The following is a 22,491-nucleotide window of genomic DNA, read 5'->3' as shown; positions in this document are numbered from 1 at the left end:
GGTTGGCTAGATGTCCTTTGGGTGGTGGACTATTCTTGATACACACCGGAAACTGTTGAGCGTGAAAAACCCATTAGCGTTGCAATCTAGTGCGCAGGTCACCTACTACCATACCCCGTTCAAAGGCACTTCAATTTATAGTCTTGCTCATTCACCCTCTGAATGGCACACATACACAACCCATGTCGCAAGGCTTAGAAATCCTCCTTTAACCTGTCTTCGCCCCTTCATCTACACTGATTGAAGTGAATTTAACAGGTAACATCAATAAGGGATCATAGCTTTCACATGGAGTCACCTGGTCAGTATATGTCATAGAAAGAGGGGTAGAAAGTGCTCCATGAAATAACATGTATAGATTCTACAGACCCTAGTGAATAATCCCAACCACACTTTTACTTCGGCACCTTAACAAGTTCTCTCTCTAAAAACCAATATATAATATAAAGTGTATTGCATTGGGGGCATTTATTTGACCTTGGAACATGTTTTAAACCCCAAATGTTTTGAAAACATCACTCAACAATATTTCATATCTCTTAATTTTTAACATTTAGACAATTTTTCATATCATGAATAAATGCAGATTAATAATGGAACTCTTCTACTATTACATGAGAGACTTTTATTATGAACGTTTCCGAAATTCCGTGACCCGGAAGTACTTTTTGAGTGTTGCTGACGAATCGCAGACGCTGGTCAAATCACACACAAAACGAGGAAGCGAAGATATAAAGTACTGTATCTCTGGAGAAAGTATCTAACGGGTGGCATACATTAATCTACCGAGGCGACATCACCACAGATATAAGAAAGAGCTAGCAACTAACAAGGTTAGTTACAAATATCTTTGACATTACTCTCCAGCCTTCAAGGTGGATATCTCACCACTGGTAACGTAATACAGTATCCTTTCATCTCCGTTTTATTTATGTTAGCTAGCTACTGTAATGTTAGTTATTTTTGTTGAAGTTAGCTAACCTAACTACCTAGTTCGTTTTCTATCTGTTACTGCCCAATTTACAGTTTTTATGCGATGCTATTGGTAGCAAGTTAGTTAACTGGCTAGCTATGTCTGATCATTAAAGTTAATTTAGCCAGCTAAGTGAATCTGACAGCGAGTTGGGACTCAATTCATTCTGAACTACAACCAGCCAAATTACACTGCAATGCAGTCGGGCCAAAATGTGATGGAGTGTCACAGCGAAGGGGCGCTTGGCAAATCTGACAAGACGGCGACTTTGAGATACATTCCCACTCTGAAAACGGGGGACATTGGTCCAACCGTGGATAATAAAAAGGTTGGGGACACCCTGGTCATCAATGAGAGCAACCTCAGGGCGCCGAGTCCCCGTGGAGCAAATGGTGATGACGACTCTGAAGCGGAGTCGTACCGGGATGGTCGGACAGAGGTGGTGGACATGGATATGAAAGGCAGAGCGTTCGCCTGGTGCCGAGACTTCCTTTCCGGGTCTTGGAAAAGCATTCCCGAGGCAGATTTTCAGATCAGCATTGTCAGGTAATCTGGGTTGAGGATTGAAAGATCTGGGACTTTTTCTCACACAGGCAAATCATAATCTCTCTCTGAAACACACACTTAAAATAATGCCACGCTATGTGACATAACTTTATGAGTATCCTATATGGTATTGTACTGTGCTCCACACCGTCCACGTTAGCACACATGAAAGTGACAATCCAATGTCCAACTTCTCTTTCTCTCTCGGTTTGTCTACAGTGGTGGACTCAGCAACCAGCTGTTCATGTGCAGTCTGCCAGACCATGCCCACACTATTGGAGATGAACCTCGCAGGGTCTTGTTGCGAGTCTATGGGGCCATCCTACAGGTCAGCCACCTTAAATCAAGCCGATAATTGTCCCAGATGGCTAATGTAGTTTGTCTAGCTATAGCCTAGATTTAGTTTAACTCTGCCTGTTCACATTGAAGTGACTGGGAATTTATAGTCAGAATCGCCTTTCTTTGCCAAGTAAATAAATAATACTGATACTGGCTTTCTGGAACACAGTCTGAATTAAAGCTTTGCAAAAACTTGGCAAGTTTCTGTACAAGCCAGAATGTTGAATACAATTACAGTTGACGTCAGAGGTTTACATGCACCTTAGCCAAATACATTGAAACTCAGTTTTTCACAATTCCTGACATATAATCCCAGTAAAAATTCCCTGTCTTAGGTCAGTTAGGATCACCACTTTATTTTAAGAATGTGAAATGTCAGAATAATAGTCGAAAAAATTATTTAATTGAAGATTTTATTTCTTTCATCACTTTCCCAGTGGGTCAGAAGTTTCAGGTAGCCTTCCACAATACACTCAATTAGTATTTGGTAGCATTGGCTTTAAATTTAACTTGGGTCAAACATTTCAGGTAGCCTTCCACAAGCTTCCCACAATAATTTGGGTGAATTTTTGTCCCATTCCTCCTGACAGAGCTGGTGTAACTGAGTCAGGTTTGTAGGCCTCTTTGCTCGCAAAAGCTTTTTCAGTTCTGCCCACACATTTCTTGAGGTCAGGGCTTTGTGATGGCCACTCCAATACCTTGACTTTTTTGTCCTTAAGCCATTTTACCACATCTTTGGAAGTATGCTTGGGGTCATTGTCCATTTGGAAGACCCATTTGTGACCAAGCTTTAACTTCCTGACTGATGTCTTGAGATGTTGCTTCAATCTATCCACATAATTTTCCTTCCTCATGATGCCATCTATTTTGTGAAGTGCACCAGTCCCTCCTGCAGCAAATAACCCCACAACATGATGCTGCAACCCCGTGCTTCACGGTTGGGATGGTGTTCTTCGGCTTGCAAACCTAACCCATTTCCCTCCAAACATAACGATGGTCATTATGGCCAAACAGTTATATTTTTGTTTCATCAGACTAGAGGACATTTCTCCAAAAAGTACCATCTTTGTCCCCATGTGCAGTTGCAAACCGTAGTCTGGCTTTTTTATGTCGGTTTTGGAGCAGTAGCTTCTTCCTTGCTGAGCGGCCTTTCAGGTTATGTTGATATAGGACTCGTTTTACTGTGGATATAGATACTTTTGTACCTGTTTCCTCCAGCATCTTCACAAGGTCCTTTGCTGTTGTTCTGGGATTGATTTGCACTTTTCGCACCAATGTACATTCATCTCCAGGAGACAACGCGTCTCCTTCCTGAGCGGTATGATGGCTGCGTGGTCCCATGGTGTTTATACTTGTGTACTATTGTTTGTACAGATGAACATGGTACCTTCAGGCGTTTGGAAATTGCTCCCAAGGATGAACCAGACTTGTGGAGGTCTTGGCTGATTTCTTTTGATTTTCCCATGATGTCAAGCGAAGTGGCACTGAGTTTGAAGGTAGGCCTTGAAATACATCCACAAGTACACCTCCAATTGACTCAAATGATGTCAATTAGCCCATCAGAAGCTTCTAAAGCCATGATATAATTTTCTGGAATTTTCCAAGCTGTTTAAAGGCACAGTCAACTTAGTGTTTGTAAACTTCTGACCCACTGGAATTGTGATACAGTGAATTATAAGTTAAATAATCAGTCTGTAAACAATTGGTGGAAAAATGACTTGTGTCATGCACAAAGTAGATGTCCTAACTGACTTGCCAAAACTATAGTTTGTCCCACATAGTCAACAGCCAGTGGAATCGAGTGGCGCGATATTCAAATACCTTAGAAATGCTATTACTTCAATTTCTCAAACATATGACTATTTTACACCATTTTAAACACAAGACTCTCCTTTAATCTAACCACATTGTCCGATTTCAAAAAGGCTTTACAACGAAAGCAAAACATTAGATTATGTCAGGAGAGTACCCAGCCAGAAATAATCACACACCCATTTTTCAAGCTAGCATATAATGTCACCCAAAACCACAGCTAAATGCAGCACTAACCTTTGATCTTCATCAGATGACACTCCTAGGACATTATGTTATACAATACATGCATGTTTTGTTCAATCAAGTTCATATTTATATCAAAAAACAGCTTTTTACATTAGCATGTGACGTTCAGAACTAGCAAACATACCGAAAACTTCCGGTGAATTTACTAAATTACTCACGATAAACGTTCACAAAAAACATAACAATTATTTTAAGAATTATAGATACAGAACTCCTTTATGCAATCGCGGTGTCCGATTTTTAAAATAGCTTTTCGGTGAAAGCACATTTTGCAATATTCTGAGTAGATAGCCCGGCCATCACAGGCTAGCTATTTTGACACCCACCAAGTGTGGTACTCACCAAACTCAGATTTACTATAAGAAAAATTGGATTACCTTTGCTGTTCTTCGTCAGAATGCACTCCCAGGACTTCTACTTCATCCACAAATGTTGTTTTGGTTCAAAATAATCCATAGTTATGTTCAAATATCCTCTGTTTTGTTCTTGTGTTCAAGACACTATCCGAACGGTGACGCGCGGATGCGTATCGTGACAAAAAAAAATGTCTCGTAAAATAGCGATAATATTCCGACCGGGAGACGTCTTTTTCGTTCAAAGACTGAAAATCTAAAATGGACTCTTCACGTGCATGCGCACTCCCGTCTCATTGTTCTCAGATCGACCACTATCCAATTGCGCTACTGTTTTTCAGCCAGGGACAGCAAAGTCATCATTCAACGTTCTGGCGCCTTCTGAGAGCCTATGGGAGCCTTAAAGTGTCACGTTACAGCAGAGATCCTCTGTTTTCAATAAAGAGGGTATAGAAGGCCAAGAAATGGTCAGAGAGGGCACTTCCTGTACAGAATCATCTCAGGTTTTGGCCTGCGATATGAGTTCTGTTATACTCACAGACACCATTCAAACAGTTTGAGAAACTTTAGGGTGTTTTCTATCCAAATCAAACAATTATATGCATATTCTAGTTTCTGGGCAGTAGTAATAACCAGATTAAATCGGGTACGTTTTTTTTTATCCGGATGTGAAAATACTGCCTCTCGCCTAGAGAGGTTAACAAGAAATTTGTGTAGTGGTTGAAAAAACGAGTTTTAATGACTCCAACCTAAGTGTACATACACACTGAGTATACAAAACATTACGACATAGCCTTCACATGTTCAGTCTATGATCCTTTATTGATGTCACCTGTTAAATCCACTTCAGTCAGTGTAAAGGAGATGGGTTAAGGCCGTTCATAGGGTGAATGAGCAAGACAAAATGTTTAAGTGCCTTTGAATGGGCAAAAATGCTAACCTCCTGTACTATTGTAATGTTGAGCAGTTAGCGTGTCCTTGGGATATATTTGTGCTAGAGGTCGACCGATTAATCGGAATGGCTGATTTAATTAGGGCCGATTTCAAGTTCTCATAACAATCGGTAATCTGTATTTTTGGCCACCGATTTGCCGTTTTTATTATTATTATTTATTTTATTATTATTTAAAAAAAATGTACACCTTTATTTAACTAGGCAAGTCAGATTAAGAACACATTCTTATTTTCAATGACGGCCTGGGAACGGGGGTTAACTGCCTTGTTCAGGGGGGATTCGGGGATTCGTTTTTGCAACCTTCTGGTTACTAGTCCAACGCTCTAACCACCTGCCTTACATTGCACTCCACGAGGAGCCTGCATGGCAGGCTGACTACCTGTTACGCGAGGGCAGCAAGAAGCCAACGTAAGTTGCTAGCTAGCATTAAACTTATCTTATAAAAAACTATCAATCTTAACATAATCACTAGTTAACTACACATGGTTGATGATATTACTAGTTTATCTAACGTGTCCTGCGTTACATATAATCGATGCGGTGCCTGTTAATTTCTCATCGAATCACAGCCTACTTTGACAAACGGGTGTTGATTTAACAAGCGCATTTGCGAAAAAAGCACTGTCGTTGCACCAATGTACCTAACCATAAACATCAATGCCTTTCTGCTGTTTGGGGTTTTAGGCTGGGTTTCTGTACAGCACTTTGAGATATCAGCTGATGTACGAAGGGCTATATAAATAAATTTGATTTGATTTAAAATCAATACACAAGTATATATTTTTGAACCTGCATATTTAGTTACTATTGCCTGCAAACATGAATCACTGCTCTTGCATTCATTTCCTGGCTCGTTGCGAACTAATTTGCCAGAATTGTACGTAATTATGACATAATTGTGGCACCCTGTAGCTCAGTTGGTAGAGCATGGTGTTTGCAACACCAGGGTTGTGGGTTCGATTCCCACGGGGGGCCAGCACAGAAAAAAAGAAATGTATTAAATTAAATGTATGCATTCACTACTGTAAGTCGCTCTGGATAAGAGCGTCTGCTAAATGACTAAGATGTAATGTAAATGTAAATACCATTGAAGGTTGTGCAATGTAACAGGAATATTTAGACTTAGGGATGCCACCCGTTAGATAAAATACGGACCGGTTCCGAGATCATAGTTTCCGGATTTGACCATATTAATCACCTAAGGCTCGTATTTCTGTGTGTTTATTATATTATAATTACGTCTGATTTGATAGAGCAGTCTGACTCAGCGGTGGTAGGCACCAGCAGGCTCATAAGCATTCATTCAAACAGCACTTTACTGCGTTTTGCCAGCAGCTTTCGCAATGGATTGCGCTGTTTATGACTTCAAGCCTGTCAACTCCCAAGATTAGGCTGGTGTAACCAATGTGAAATGGCTAGCTAGTTAGCGGGTGCGCGCTAATAGCGTTTCAAACGTCACTCGCTCTGAGACTTGGGAGTGGTTGTTCCCCTTGCTCTGCATGGGTAACGCTGCTTCGAGGGTGGCTGTTGTCAATGTGTTCCTGGTTTGAGCCCAGGTAGGAGCGAGGAGAGGGACGGAAGCTATACTGTTACACTGGCAATACTAAAGTGCCTATAAGAACATCCAATAGTCAAAGGTATATGAAATACAAATTGTATAGAGCGAAATAGTCCTATAATTCCTATAATAACTACAAACTTCTTACCTGGGAATATTGAAGACTCATGTTAAAAGGAACCACCAGCTTTCATATGTTCCCATGTTCTGAGCAAGGCACTTAAACGTTAGCTTTCTTACATGGCACATATTGCACTTTTACTTTCTTCTCCAACACTTTGTTTTTGCATTATTTAAACCAAATTGAACATGTTTCATTATTTATTTGAGGCTAAATTGATTTTATTGATGTATTATATTAAGTTAAAATAAGTGTTCATTCAGTATTGTTGTAATTGTCATTATTACAAATAAACAATTGGTCGATTAATCGGTATCGGCTTTTTTTTTGGGTCCTCCAATAATCGGTATCGGCGTTGAAAAATCATAATCGGTCGACCTCTAATTTGGGCATCAAACTTTCTCACTCATTGTTATTCACAATACATTATTAATTACAATAAAAATGACACAATACATTATTTACCATTCATTTCTATTGGGCACAAAATAATCTGATAACCAACCAAAACGAACAGCAAATGCATCCAATAAAATTGTAACGTCACAAGCTTGATGTAGTCATTGCGTGCTATGAATATGGGACCAAATACTGAACTTTGTGCTACTTTAATACACAAGTAAATTTGTACCAATTATTTTGGTCCCCTAAAATGGGGGGGGGACTGACTATGTACAGAAAGTTCTGCCATTTTTTTAAATGATTAACCTGATATGTGTAAAAATGCCCTCAAAGCAAAGCTGACAGTCTGCACTTACAGAGCCAAAACAACAATGTGTCACTGTCCCAATACTTTTGGAGCTCACTGTATTGGAAAATCAAATTTCAATAAAATTGCAGTATTGCAATACAATAGTATCGTGAGGTCCCTGGCAATTACCCTAGAATATATAGATGAAGAATATATGATGTGCAAGTGACGTTATGTCATACTTCTGGGGTCATGTCCTGGCTCTTTTGAATGTGCTTCAAGTTTATATCATCAAATTCATGAAAATGTGGTCATTTAAGGTGTCTGTGTGTGTATATATTGCCGTGAAAAAGTATTTTCCCCCGTTGCTGATTTTTTGATGCTGAATTTTATCAGATCTTCAACCAACACCTAATATTAGATCAAGGGGACCTGAGTTAAATAAAGTTATGCAATACCCAATTCCCCTGTGTGATAAAGTAATTGCCCCCTTACACTCATTACCGGTTGTGCCACTTTTAGCTGCAATGACTGCAACCAAATGCTTCCTGTAGTTGTTGATCAGTCTCACATCGCTGTGGAGGAATTTTGGCCCACTCTTGCGTGCAGAACTGCTTTAACTCAGCGACATTTGTAGGTTTTCAAGTATGAACTACTCGTTTCAAGTGCTGCCACAATATCTCAATTGGGATTAGATCTGGACTTTTGACTAGGCCATTCCAAAACTTAAAATGTTTTGCTTTAAGCATTTTCATCTTGACTTGATTATGTGTTTTGGATCATTGTCTTGCTGCATAACTCAGCTGCGCTTCAGCTCACAGACGAATGGCCTGACATTCTCATGTAGAATTCTCACAGCACTGTGTATATATATAAACAATGATATTTGTATTGATTTAGCCATACCTGATTCCTTTCATCAAAATATTTGACGCTCAAGAAGTAAGACATATTGCCGGAAGTTAGAAAAGTCTAATTTGGTGCTTTGATAGCATGTCAGATTCCTGCTCAAGTTGAGGATTTAGAGGATGGTAAGAACCCATTAGTTACAGGCCATTTGTGTTGTCTATTAGATTCCGCATTTTTTAATTTTTATTTTATTTATATAAACAACTTTGCCAGCCAATACTTTTTTCAAATATTTAATTGTAGACCTGTAAGCTGTCAAAAGATTTGTACTTCATGTCTTTAGATCTAATGAAACGGATTCAACTTTTTGGCGTGGTGCTACTTCTTGTCTGTAAAATATGGCAAGTTAATTCACTTGGAAACACGTTTAAACAGTTTAAAAATATATATATCTTAATTGGTCGCATTTTTCATGACATTTTTACATTTACATTTTAGTCATTTAGCAGACGCTCTTATCCAGAGCGACTTACAAATTGGTGCATTCACCTATAATATCCAGTGGAACAACCACTTTACAATAGTGCATCTAAATCTTTTAAGGGGGGGGTTAGAAGGATTACTTTATCCTATCCCAGGTATTCCTTGAAGAGGTGGGGTTTCAGGTGTCTCCGGAAGGTGGTGATTGACTCCGCTGTCCTGGCGTCGTGAGGGAGCTTGTTCCACCATTGGGGTGCCAGAGCAGCGAACAGTTTTGACTGGGCTGAGCGGGAACTGTGCTTCCTCAGAGGTAGGGAGGCGAGCAGGCCAGAGGTGGATGAACGGAGTGCCCTCGTTTGGGTGTAGGGCCTGATCAGAGCCTGAAGGTACGGAGGTGCCGTTCCCCTCACAGCTCCGTAGGCAAGCACCATGGTCTTGTAGCGGATGCGAGCTTCGACTGGAAGCCAGTGGAGAGAGCGGAGGAGCGGGGTGACGTGAGAGAACTTGGGAAGGTTGAACACCAGACGGGCTGCGGCGTTCTGGATGAGTTGTAGGGGTTTAATGGCACAGGCAGGGAGCCCAGCCAACAGCGAGTTGCAGTAATCCAGACGGGAGATGACAAGTGCCTGGATTAGGACCTGCGCCGCTTCCTGTGTGAGGCAGGGTCGTACTCTGCGAATGTTGTAGAGCATGAACCTACAGGATCGGGTCACCGCCTTGATGTTGGTGGAGAACGACAGGGTGTTGTCCAGGGTCACGCCAAGGCTCTTAGCACTCTGGGAGGAGGACACAAGGGAGTTGTCAACCATGATGGCGAGATCATGGAACGGGCAGTCCTTCCCCGGGAGGAAGAGCAGCTCCGTCTTGCCGAGGTTCAGCTTGAGGTGGTGATCCGTCATCCACACTGATATGTCTGCCAGACATGCAGAGATGCGATTCGCCACCTGGTTGTCAGAAGGGGGAAAGGAGAAGATGAATTGTGTGTCGTCTGCATAGCAATGATATGAGAGACCATGTGAGGATATGACAGAGCCAAGTGACTTGGTGTATAGCGAGAATAGGAGTGGGCCAAGAACAGAGCCCTGGGGGACACCAGTGGTGAGAGCACGTGGTGCGGAGACAGATTCTCGCCACGCCACCTGGTAGGAGCGACCTGTCAGGTAGGACGCAATCCAAGCGTGCGCGGTGCCGGAGATGCCCAGCTCGGAGAGGGTGGAGAGGAGGATCTGATGGTTCACGGTATCAAAGGCAGCAGATAGGTCTAGAAGGATGAGAGCAGAGGAGAGAGAGTTAGCTTTAGCAGTGCGGAGAGCCTCCGTGACACAGAGAAGAGCAGTCTCAGTTGAATGCCCAGTCTTGAAACCTGACTGATTAGGATCAAGAAGGTCATTCTGAGAGAGATAGCAAGAGAGCTGGCCAAGCACGGCGCGTTCAAGAGTTTTGGAGAGAAAGGAAAGAAGGGATACTGGCCTGTAGTTGTTGACATCGGAGGGATCGAGTGTAGGTTTTTTCAGAAGGGGTGCAACTCTCGCTCTCTTGAAGACGGAAGGGCCGTAGCCAGCGGTCAAGGATGCGTTGATGAGCGAGGTGAGGTAGGGGAGAAGGTCTCCGGAAATGGTCTGGAGAAGAGAGGAGGGGATAGGGTCAAGTGGGCAGGTTGTTGGGCGGCCGGCCGTCACAAGACGCGAGAGTTCATCTGGAGAGAGAGGGGAGAAAGAGGTCAAAGCACAGGGTAGGGCAGTGTGAGCAGGACCAGCAGTGTCGTTTGACTTAGCAAACGAGGATCGGATGTCGTCAACCTTCTTTTCAAAATGGTTGACGAAGTCATCCGCAGAGAGGGAGGAGGGGGGGGGGAGGGGGAGGAGGATTAAGGAGGGAGGAGAAGGTAGCAAAGAGCTTCCTAGGGTTAGAGGCAGATGCTTGGAGTTTAGAGTGGTAGAAAGTGGCTTTAGCAGCAGAGACAGAAGAGGAAAATGTAGAGAGGAGGGAGTGAAAGGATGCCAGGTCCGCAGGGAGGCGAGTTTTCCTCCATTTCCGCTCGGCTGCCCGGAGCCCTGTTCTGTGAGCTCGCAGTGAGTCGTCGAGCCACGGAGCAGGAGGGGAGGACCGAGCCGGCCTGGAGGATAGGGGACAGAGGAAATCAAAGGATGCAGAGAGGGAGGAGAGGAGGGTTGAGGAGGCAGAATCAGGAGATAGGTTGGAGAAGGTTTGAGCAGAGGGAAGAGATGATAGGATGGAAGAGGAGAGAGTAGCGGGAGAGAGAGAGCGAAGGTTGGGACGGCGCAATACCATCCGAGTAGGGGGAGAGTGAGAAGTGTTGGATGAGAGCGAGAGGGAAAAGGATACAAGGTAGTGGTCGGAGACTTGGAGGGGAGTTGCAATGAGATTAGTGGAAGAACAGCATCTAGTAAAGATGAGGTCAAGCGTATTGCCTGCCTTGTGAGTAGGGGGGGAAGGTGAGAGGGTGAGGTCGAAAGAGGAGAGGAGTGGAAAGAAGGAGGCAGAGAGGAATGAGTCGAAGGTAGACGTGGGGAGGTTAAAGTCACCCAGAACTGTGAGAGGTGAGCCATCCTCAGGAAAGGAACTTATCAAGGCGTCAAGCTCATTGATGAACTCTCCAAGGGAACCTGGAGGGCGATAAATGATAAGGATGTTAAGCTTGAAAGGGCTGGTAACTGTGACAGCATGGAATTCAAATGAGGAGATAGACAGATGGGTCAGGGGAGAAAGAGAGAATGTCCACTTGGGAGAGATGAGGATTCCAGTGCCACCACCCCGCTGGCTCGATGCTCTAGGGGTATGCGAGAACACGTAGTCAGACGAGGAGAGAGCAGTAGGAGTAGCAGTGTTATCTGTGGTGATCCATGTTTCCGTCAGCGCCAGGAAGTCTAGGGACTGGAGGGTAGCATAGGCTGAGATGAACTCAGCCTTGTTGGCCGCAGACCGGCAGTTCCAGAGGCTGCCGGAGACCTGGAACTCCACGTGGGTCGTGCGCGCTGGGACCACCAGGTTAGAGCGGCAGCGGCCACGCGGTGTGGAGCGTTTGTATGGCCTGTGCAGAGGAGAGAGAACAGGGATAGGCGGACACATAGTAGACAAGCTACAGAAGAGGCTACGCTAATGCAAATGAGATTGGAGTGACAAGTGGACTACACGTCTCGAATGTACAGGAAGTTAAGCTTACGTTGCAAAAATGTTATTGACTAAAATGATACAGTACTGCTGGCTGGTGGAGTAGGCTAGCTAGCAGTGGCTGCGTTGTTGACTTTGAACGTGTAGCTGGCTAGGTAACCTCGGTAGTTTCAGTACTACACCTTGTCATGATACAAAGCAACTTTGTAGCTAGCTAGCTAACATAACACTAATCAAGACGTTCCTTGTAGTGTATTTAGTTTCAACAATGCTGCTCGTCGGTAATAGTTGGCTAGGTTAGGAAAAATGGCGTCGCGGGGGACGGAAATAGCTGGCTAGCTAACCTCGATGGCTGGCTAGCTAACAATTATCAATTAACAATTATCAAGCTATGACAAAGACAACTAGGTAGCTCGCTAGGTAACACTGCACTAGTCAAATCGTTCCGTTGTGAAGTATTAGTAACTACAGCGCTGCTAGTCGGTAACGGATGGCTATCTGGCAGTGGGTTAATGATGACTAGGTGTGTTGAGTAAGTCTGGCGTCGCGGCTGGCTAGCACACCTCGATAATACTCAAACTCAAGCTACACAATTATCTTAGATACAGAGACAGCACAGACAACTATGTAGCTGGCTAACTAACACTAACACCACACTAATCAAGTCGTTGCGTTGTAATGTAATAGTTTCTGCGGTGCTGTTAGTCGGTAGAAGTTGGCTAGCTAACAGTGATGGCTAGCTAGCAGCTAGCAGTGTTGACTACGTTAGGAGGACGAAGATAGCTAGCCTCGATAATTACTCAGTTACTCTAAACTACACAATTATCTTTGATACAAAGACGGCTATGTAGCTAGCTAAGAAGAATTGCTCAGATCAAACAAATCAAGCCGTTGTAATGTAGCGAAGTGGAATATTACCTGTGGAGCGAAGCGTGGTGCGACTGCTCGCTCCAAACCGGAAGTCAATCACTATGCAAATTTGACTATGCAAATTTGAAGCTCATTCTTAACTTACAAAATAAGTAATACAGAAATAAAATTGACGTGTCACTTGCACATTGTATTATAATAAAACAATGCCATTGTGTTTATTCAAAGCAACTTAGTCATGATGTGTGCTTACATTTTACATATGAGTAATCCCTGGAATCAAACCGACTATTCTGGCGTTGCAAGTGCAATGCTCTACCAATTGAGCTACAGAGAACCACATGGGCTAAGCATTGCCACACCACATGAGCTAAGCATTGCCACATTCCACATACAATATGTACATTGTAGATCTACACAGGATGAGAATTCCTGTGCTGAGATTAGTCATGTAGAACTGACAGATGGATAGATAAGCCTATTGTCTGTTTTTCTCAAAAAACGCACGGCGATAGGGAAGGATTCATGACAGAAAGACATGGCATAGGCTAGACCTTACATCAAACATACAGATTACTGTTATGTACTCAATATTGCACAGTCCCTGAACATAACATCTTCAGTCCTCATCAGCAACCTATGAAATGAAATGAAATGCTTCAATGGTCTGACTCATCTCGTGTGTGTGTGTGTGAACAGGGAGTGGATTCTCTGGTCTTGGAGAGTGTGATGTTTGCTATCCTGGCGGAGAGAGCCCTGGGGCCACGACTCTATGGAATCTTCCCTGAGGGACGCCTGGAACAGTACCTGCCGGTACACACACACACACACACACACACACACACACACACACACACACACACACACACACACACACACACACACACACACACACGAGAATAATAAACTCTATAGAAATATTGTAATAGCCAGACGTTGCAACTTTTGCTGTGTGTTAGGTAGTCACACATTCATAACTGACTGAAACTTTGAAAAAACGTTTAATAAAGTACAACTGGAATTTATATAAATGCCTAGAATATTTCAATTCTGGAGAATCTCATACAATGGTTTAAAGTTATGTATTTATTATGGATCCCCATTAGCTGCTGCCAGGGCAGCAACATTTATTTGAAAACATTACAATACATTCAGATTTCAAACACTGTGCCCTCAGGGCCCTACTCCACCACTACCACATATCTACAATACAAAATCCACGTGTACGTGTGTATAGTGCATACGTTGCTGTGTGTAAGCATGTGTCTGTGTTTGTTGCTTCACAGTCCCTGCTGTTCCATAAGGTGTATTTTTATTTAATCAATTTTAGAATAATGCTGTAACAAAATTTGGAAAAAGGAAAGGGATCTGAATACTTTCTGTAAGCACTGTATATATTTTGTGTGTATTTTTGGAAAAAATATGGGGGATTGGAAATGATGCATACATTGGAAGCTACAATCTATCTGCAATATTAAGCTGATCTCCCACCATAATAATATTTATTTATATATAATTACTTGAATATAACTTATGAATGCCTTATGAGCTTAGTTCAACTGTAGTACCCTATCAGAATCCCAAATAAAAGCTTTTTTTATGCCATTGTTTATAAACAATGTAATTGTGAACAATGTAATTGTAAACAAACGTATACCCTCAACATGGTTAACTATAATCTCATGAATGGTCAGTCCTTGCGTCTGTACGTCTGTCTATGAATTTTCAGCCCCATCTCTTTGCTGTTTACCAAATTAGTGATGGGAATATCCCTTTGTTATTGTTTGAACTGCAGACTGCCCCTTTAAAAACAGTATTAGTTTAACAATCTGTAATACCTATGCATCGCTATATTGATCAATCAGTTTGAAATGGAATCCATTCGCAAGTGCTTCCAGAATGCATGATGTTGACGGGTCTTCTCTCTGACCATCACATTACTTGTCATGTGTTATTTACACTTTCTAACAACGCCTCAAATAGCTTTGACATTCGCAAACTGTCCGTTTCAACCATGAGTTTGAAAGTATCTCTCTGCCTTTGTGTTTTTCACTGTGAGCTAAATATAAACATACTGTATACAGACTCACTATCACATTCTGTGTGTTGATATGTCCGCATATCCTTTTTTGTGCTTATTTTACCATGCGTGCTTACAAACAGACATATGCACTTGTCATGTGTGTTCATAAAAATGTCTCTCGAACTCAACATACAGGTTGACAATAACAGACATATCTCAATTGATAGTTTTAAGTTAGCATCTTTGTACTGATTTGAGGGGGGACAACCGGCGCTGGGATTTATGACTGGCGAGTGCACCTTCTTTTCCTTAAAGGTCCAAACTTTTGGGCAGATGTTGCAGAAAAGTCCCATACATTTTAACAGTGAATGTGAGTGTAAAGTCCTGTATCTTTGTGCTTATCTCCCAGAGCAACCGTCTGCGTACAGAGCAGCTCTTTGTTCCAGAACTGTCCGCTGAGATCGCCTCAAAGATGGCCCGCTTCCATAGGATGGTCATGCCCTTTAACAAGGAACCCAAGTGGCTGTTCGGGACCATTGGCAGGTGAGGATAGGATGGGACTGCTCTCTCCAAGTCAAAGCCTACACCAAGTATTGACTGAGGAGTACTGTAAAAATATGTATTGATTTGAATTTGAGGTAACTCTGTTTTCCACAATACTCAATAATGCTCTGTCTGGTGTTGTCTCAGGTACATGGATCAGGTGATGAACTTAAAGTTTGCCCGGGAGGCTCACGTCAAGAAATACAACAAGCTGATTAAGTACGACCTCCCGGCAGAGCTGGAGAGTCTCCGGTGAGTCAGGAGATGCTGGGGAAGGGAATGGCTGGAAAGGACAATGATCTGGCAAGGGAGATGTTGGAGATGTCTGGGAATGGCAAGGCTATGGGAGGAGAGGGGGTGGGAGTGGCCAGGGAAAATAATGCTATGGCAGGGAAGCTAAAAGGGGGAAAAAACAGCAATGTTTAGGGAAGGCGGGAGCGTTGGTAGATCCATGTCACAATAGACCTCACTCAACCGCACACAAAGACACACATGAGCAATCTCTTTCACATCCACGAACATGTTACTCTCTAATAAATATGTAGTGTTCTTTCTCTGCAGCCAGTTAGAAAGTTGACCTCTCCCCCAGTGCCTTTCTCTGACACTGCCCTATCAGGAGACTGTTGGACTTTAGCTTCCTGTGACACCACACACACCCAGACCAGCAGTGTGTGCCCCATAGAGCTAGTTAGAGAACGACGCAACTTTGTATCTGGCCTATTATGCGTCTGTGAGAGCATGGGCAGTGCCATTGAGGCCATCTCCATTTTGAAGTAGTACATTTTCTTCTACTACTTCTATGAGTTTGTAACAAACTGAAAGGGTGCATACTGCCACCTGAGGGGTATACCATGTACCAGGTTTGAGGAGTTAGTGAGGTAACATTGGTCAACTCTGAGTTCAACTCAAGGTCATACGAAATGGCTCACCTTTTAGCCAGGTACATTTCTATGGCAACGAATCCTTCAGAACTAACCTGCTACGGGTAGGCTAACTCAGGTCTAACTCCATTTTATCCTGAATGAGCCACAAGTTGAGGACTAATGAAATCAGATACCCTCCCTCTGGCAAAGATTGTCATCATCCCCTTCATTTGAGGAAGACAACTGATCAAATATTTTACTAATATAATAAAAAATCACATCACACATTTAATAATGATAGCCTTTGCTTTCCAAACTGTACGTTTTTCTCACGATTTGTATTTAGCCATTTGCAAAAGGAAAACTGACAGCCACAACTAAACAGATAGATATATCTATTTCATAGATGGCAGTTCCCATTCAAGTCAAGACCTTTGCTAGTATACCCATGAGTTTAACAGTCAAATTAAGGTTCCAAAACCCTTCTATGGATTATATGTCTATGACCACAACACGTCAAGCTGTTCCACAGATAGATGGAGCAATAGGAGTGGGAAAATGGTGCTCATGAATTAATTAAGCACACCAAAGATGGCATTAACAATAAATAAAGACTGCACATAAAAGCCTATTTCACACCATAGCCTGCTGATTTTGCAAGATAATGTTTCTTTCATTTTGATATTGGCACAAATAAATGTGGCACTGAGTCGCCCATGGATTGACGTTTCAGCATTGTCTCAATGAAGAGTTCGGCCTTTCACTTGCCATGTGTGAGATGCACGCGCAGTTACAAGCCTGCTAGAGTTAGCGGCAACCGGACGAGCAATATTCACCATCGTAGTACGGCTGAAGCTTGACCTGGAATGTGAAGCTAACTGAAGCTGGATAGCTTTATAAAAGCCTGAGTAGATCTAGCTTGCTTTGTAGTATACCACTCCAGAGTGTGTTTGAACAGGTATAAAGCAAAGATTGGCGATTATTGCCACTTGCTGTTTATGGAATGTTTGCTCACAAGTATAATTCATTGGCTGATCCTTCCGAATTACTTGGATGGAATTATTTGATCCTTCCATAACCCATAGGAAGTCCCACTCAGTTAAATACTTCAAATTGTTGAAACTCAATGGCGCTTTGCCGCTGCCTATGCTGAAATGTGCTTTTGGGCACTAGAGATGTCTATCTAAGTCTATGGTGTGCCCTTACTGTCTGGCAGCCAGTCCCCTACACACCTCAAGGTCACCTGCTCTAATAATAATGATAGATCACATTAATATAGTTTTCTACTACATCAAGGTGCATTCAAGCGATCAGTCACATTTTATCACATGCTTAACAGCAACCTGGACCAATATTATACGCATCTGTACAGCTTTGTTATATCATTAGTGGTGTATCTACATGTCAGTGTACTAGCTACGAATTGCTTTGTAATAGTTGTAGAGTTACTGAAAGTGTTACCACATACAGTGCCCTCAGTAATTATTGAGTCAGTGACAATATTTTGTTGTTTTGGCTCTGTACTCCAGCACTTTTGATTTGAAATGATACATTCTTTACAAATATCATACCCCCCCCCCCCCCCCCCCAAAAAAAAAAAAATGCTAACCTCCTCCGTTATTGTAATGGTGAGAGGTTAGCATCCTCACTCATCGTTCATTCAGGATTATCTGTAATCATGGTAGCATCCACATTAATGTAGAAGTGTTTAGAAACATTCTATTCTTATTTACAATAAAAGTGATTCCAAAATGACACTACATTATTTACCATTTCTTATCTATTGGGCACAAAATAATCAAACACAACCAAAACAAACTGCAAATGCATCCAACATGTTTTTAGAGTCACAAGCTTGATGTAGTCATTGCGTGCTAGGAATATGGGACTAAATACTGAACTTTTGCCTACTTTAATACCTACATAAGTGAATTTCTCCCCAAACTTTTGCTCCCCTAAAATGGGGGAGGGACTATGTACAAAAAGGTCTGTAATATCTAAACGGATTAAACTCTCTAAAATTAAATCTGGCTGTACAAAACCTCATAGTCATTGTATCATTTCAAGTCTAAAGTGCTGGAGAACAGAGCCAAAACAGCAACAGATTTGTCACTGAATGGCACTGTATCTACACCTCCAGCCACTGCCAGGGTTGGCTAATGTTAGTGTGGTTGAGACTCTTCTGTATACCTGTGACTATATCAGGAGCATAGATCAACATATCTTACAGAACCTGCATTCTGAACATGGCTGCTCAATCAATCACAAATATCACAGTCACGTATTTCACTTTTGCTCAGTTCATTTCCTATTGAGCTACCCTTGGAGAGTCAGAGGCATGCTTGACATGCCATTGTTGCACAATCCAACTAAATAGTTACTACTCTGCTATGCCATGGTGTCCAGTACTCAATGCTTCCCATAACTACTCTACCGTCATGATCATGCACTTGAAACCGTGAAGAGAGTAATCGGGTCTACCAAATAGTAAAGGGAATGTGTGTTGTGTAATTCCGTAGTCTGTCTTTGTCTACAATAAAACATATATTTTTTTGATATTGTACAGAGTGATAACCTATGAGCTGTTGACATGTACCATAACCTCTGCCACTTAAAGTTCACTGAAAGTTGAAGTGTGTACATAACATTAATGTATTATGTTCTCTCCCTCTCTGACAGAGTGTTGTTGTCAGCGACCCCATCTCCAGTGGTGTTCTGTCATAATGATGTGCAAGAAGGTAAAGGTCTATCTTTGTGCTCTCATCCCTTCACTCTCTACCCATCTCCCTCGCTCCCCTCTAACCATATTAACCTCTAATTTGGGCTGCTTGACCCTCCGCCTGGCTCAACAGTGGATGTCCGTCACTTCCTGAATGGACAGGATATTACATAAGTTGGAGGAAGAAGGGGTGGAGGGTATCTATTTTTAGAGACTGAACACATTCGTATGCAACACCCTCAGGCAGGTGCAAATCAATAGAGTAGATGGTACAGGTGGTGGCCGTAGATTGCCTATGTATACATGCAGTTGACTCCTGAAGGGCACATCAGGACACACTGAATGTACAGTGCTATTTAAATCTGGAGGAGGAAGTGGGAGGGTTGTAACCTCCTGTCTCTCGTCCTCAGGTAACATTTTGATGCTGGAGGACAGAGACTGCACCTCCACTGGGAAACTCATGCTCATAGACTTTGAATACAGCAGCTACAACTACAGGTAAAGGCCTTTTGTATACATAAACACTCAACCTTAAGACCTGTAGTTTTAGTTATGACCACACACTCTCAGCCACAACTACACAGGAATGCTTATAGCCCCATATAGTGTACATCATTTACAGTTTAGTCATTTAGCAGATGCGCTTATCCAATGAAACTTACAGGAGCAATTAGGGTTAAGTGCCTTGCTCAAGGGCACATCAACAGATTTTTCACCTAGTCGGGATTCAAACCAGCGACCTTTCAGTTACTGGCCCAACGCTATTAACCACTAGGCTACCTGCCACCAATCAAAGGCACACACAGCTTAACGGTAACAGCATTGATTAAGGTAGAGTAGAAGTCGGAAGTTTACATGCACTTAGGTTGGAGTCATTAACTCGGTTTTCAACCACTACACAAATTTCTTGTGAACAAACTATAGTTTCAGCAAGTCGGTTAGGACATCTACTTTGTGCATGGCACAAGTAATTTTTCCAACAATTGTTTACAGACAGATTATTTCACTTATAATTCACTATCATAATTCCAGTGGGTCAGAAGTTTACATACACTAAGTTGACTGCACCTTTTAAACAGCTTGGAAAATTCCAGAAAATGGTGTCATGGCTTTAGAAGCTTCTGATAGGCTAATTGACATCATTTGAGTCAATTGGAGGTGTACCTGTGGATGTATTTCAAGGCCTACCTTAAACTCAGTGCCTCTTTGCTTGACATCATGGGAAAATCAAAAGAAATCAGCCAAGACCTCAGAAAAAAATTGTAGCCCTCCACAAGTCTGGTTCATCCATGGGAGCAATTTCCAAACGCCTGAAGGTACCACGTTCATCTGTACAAACAATAGTACACAAGTATAAACACCATCGGACCACGCAGCCGTCATACCGCTCAGGAAGGAGACGTGTTCTGTCTCCTAGAGATGAACGTACTTTGGTGCAAAAAGCGCAAATCAATCCCAGAACAACAGCAAAGGACCTTGTGAAGATGCTGGAGGAAACAGGTACAAAAGTATCTATATCCACAGTAAAACGAGTCCTATATCGTCATAACCTGAAAGGCCGCTCAGCAAGGAAGAAGCAACTGCTCCAAAACCACCATAAAAAAGCCAGACTACGGTTTGCAACTGCACATGGGGACAAAGATCATACTAACGCCATAATGACCATCATTATGTTTGGAGGAAAAAGGGGGAGGCTTGCAAGCCAAAAGAACATCATCCCGACCGTGAAGCCTGGGGGTGGCAGCATCATGTTGTGGGGGTGCTTTGCTGCAGGAGGGACTGGTGCACTTCACAAAATAGATGGCATCATGAGGGAGGGAAATTGTGGATATATTGAAGCAACATCTCAAGACATCAGTCAGGAAGTTAAAGCTTGGTCACAAATGGGTCTTCCAAATGGACAATGACCCCAAGCATACTTCCAAAGATGTGGTAAAATGGCTTAAGGACAAAAAAGTCAAGGTATTGGAGTGGCCATCACAAAGCCCTGACCTCAAGAAATGTGTGTGCAGAACTGAAAAAGCGTTTGCGAGCAAGGAGGCCTACAAACCTGACTCAGTTACACCAGCTCTGTCAGGAGGAATGAGCCAAAATTCACCCAACGTATTGTGGGAAGGTTGTGGAAGGCTACCTGAAACGTTTGACCCAAGTTAAACAATTTAAAGGCAATGCTACCAAATACTAATTGAGTGTATATAAACTTCTGACCCTTTGGGAATGTGATGAAAGAAATTAAAAGCTGAAGTAAATAATTCTCTACTATTCTGACATTTCACATTCTTAAAATAAAGTGGTGATCCTAACTGACCTAAGACAGGGAATTTTTACTAAGATTAAATGTCAGGAATTGTGAAACTGAGTTTAAATGTACTTGGCTAAGGTGTATGTAAACTTCTGACTTCAACTCTGTCTCTACAAGTAAAAGGGACGGATCTAAGTATTATGTTGTCCATATGTAGTGGCGATTGTCTCAATTTCTTTGATTGTTATCTTAGATTGTGCTGCAATGTGTTTGTTTAGGGGTTTTGACTTTGGGAACCACTTCTGTGAGTGGTGCTATGACTACACATACAACCAGTGGCCCTTCTACAAGTGTACACCTGACAACTATCCCAGCAGAGAACAACAGGTGACTACAACCTCTACCACACCTATATCAAAATGCCCTCTAACATATCTATGCAAACAGTGGTTGTGTCCGAATACCCATGCTAGCGTACGACATACTTAAACTGCATACTATGTACTCATCATTGCATACTATTTAGCACGTACTGTTTAGTAAAAAGTATGCAGTATGCCATGGTCGTAACGCAATAGTGGCTGGTGACTGGTTGAGTGGGTGCGGTAGGGCAGAGTACGGGTGGATTTTTCCAAATTCGCAGACATGCATCGCATTAACCAGTCTGATAATAGCACATTTCCAAATTCGATACATTTCTCTGAATGGAATAGGAAGAGTTATATTCCTACCCCAGCTGGTTATTGACATCACGTTCAACCTATACCATAGCCCATCTATCCAATAACTGAAGACAGAAACCGATAATTTGGTTCCATTTCAACATTATTTATTAGTGAAACCAAAGTGCTGAAACATAGTGAGGGGAAAAAAGTATTTGATCGCCTGCTGATTTTGTACGTTTGCCCACTTACAAAGAAATGATCAGTCTATAATTTTAATGGTAGGTTTATTTGAACAGTGAGAGACAGAATAACAACAAAAATATTGAGTAAAATGCATGTCAAAAATGTTATAAATTGATTTGCATTTTAATGAGGGAAATAAGTATTTGACCCCCTCTCAATCAGAAAGATTTCTGGCTCCCAGGTGTCTTTTATACAGGTAACGAGCTGAGATTAGGAGCACACTCTTAAAGGGTGTGCTCCTAACCGCAGCTTGTTACCTGTATAA

The 22,491-nt window shown here is 42.2% G+C and overlaps 1 protein-coding gene across 2 annotated transcripts in view; it reads left to right on the top strand.

Annotated features, from left to right (window-relative positions):
• Positions 1–22,491, top strand: part of chkb (choline kinase beta) — a 42,414-nt gene that overhangs the window by 13,870 nt on the left and 6,053 nt on the right. Inside the window, exons 1-8 of one of the 2 annotated variants that reach the window (XM_014124961.3) lie at positions 671–1,519; positions 1,739–1,847; positions 13,628–13,741; positions 15,361–15,494; positions 15,642–15,746; positions 19,037–19,095; positions 19,487–19,574; positions 21,597–21,705. In XM_014124961.3, the coding sequence (XP_013980436.1) occupies positions 1,170–1,519; positions 1,739–1,847; positions 13,628–13,741; positions 15,361–15,494; positions 15,642–15,746; positions 19,037–19,095; positions 19,487–19,574; positions 21,597–21,705 (1,068 nt within the window). In that variant the 5' untranslated portion in view covers positions 671–1,169. Of the gene's footprint in view, positions 1–670; positions 1,520–1,738; positions 1,848–13,627; positions 13,742–15,360; positions 15,495–15,641; positions 15,747–19,036; positions 19,096–19,486; positions 19,575–21,596; positions 21,706–22,491 lie in introns of those variants that run through there. The other variant, XM_082957263.1, reaches the window with a different exon arrangement.

Source organism: Salmo salar, chromosome 10 (assembly GCF_965601325.2).
Source record: "Salmo salar chromosome 10, fSalSal1, whole genome shotgun sequence".
Classification (NCBI taxonomy): Eukaryota; Metazoa; Chordata; class Actinopteri; order Salmoniformes; family Salmonidae; genus Salmo; species Salmo salar.
Note: the sequence above shows the minus strand (reverse complement) of the source record. Positions and strands in the feature narration are given on the sequence as shown.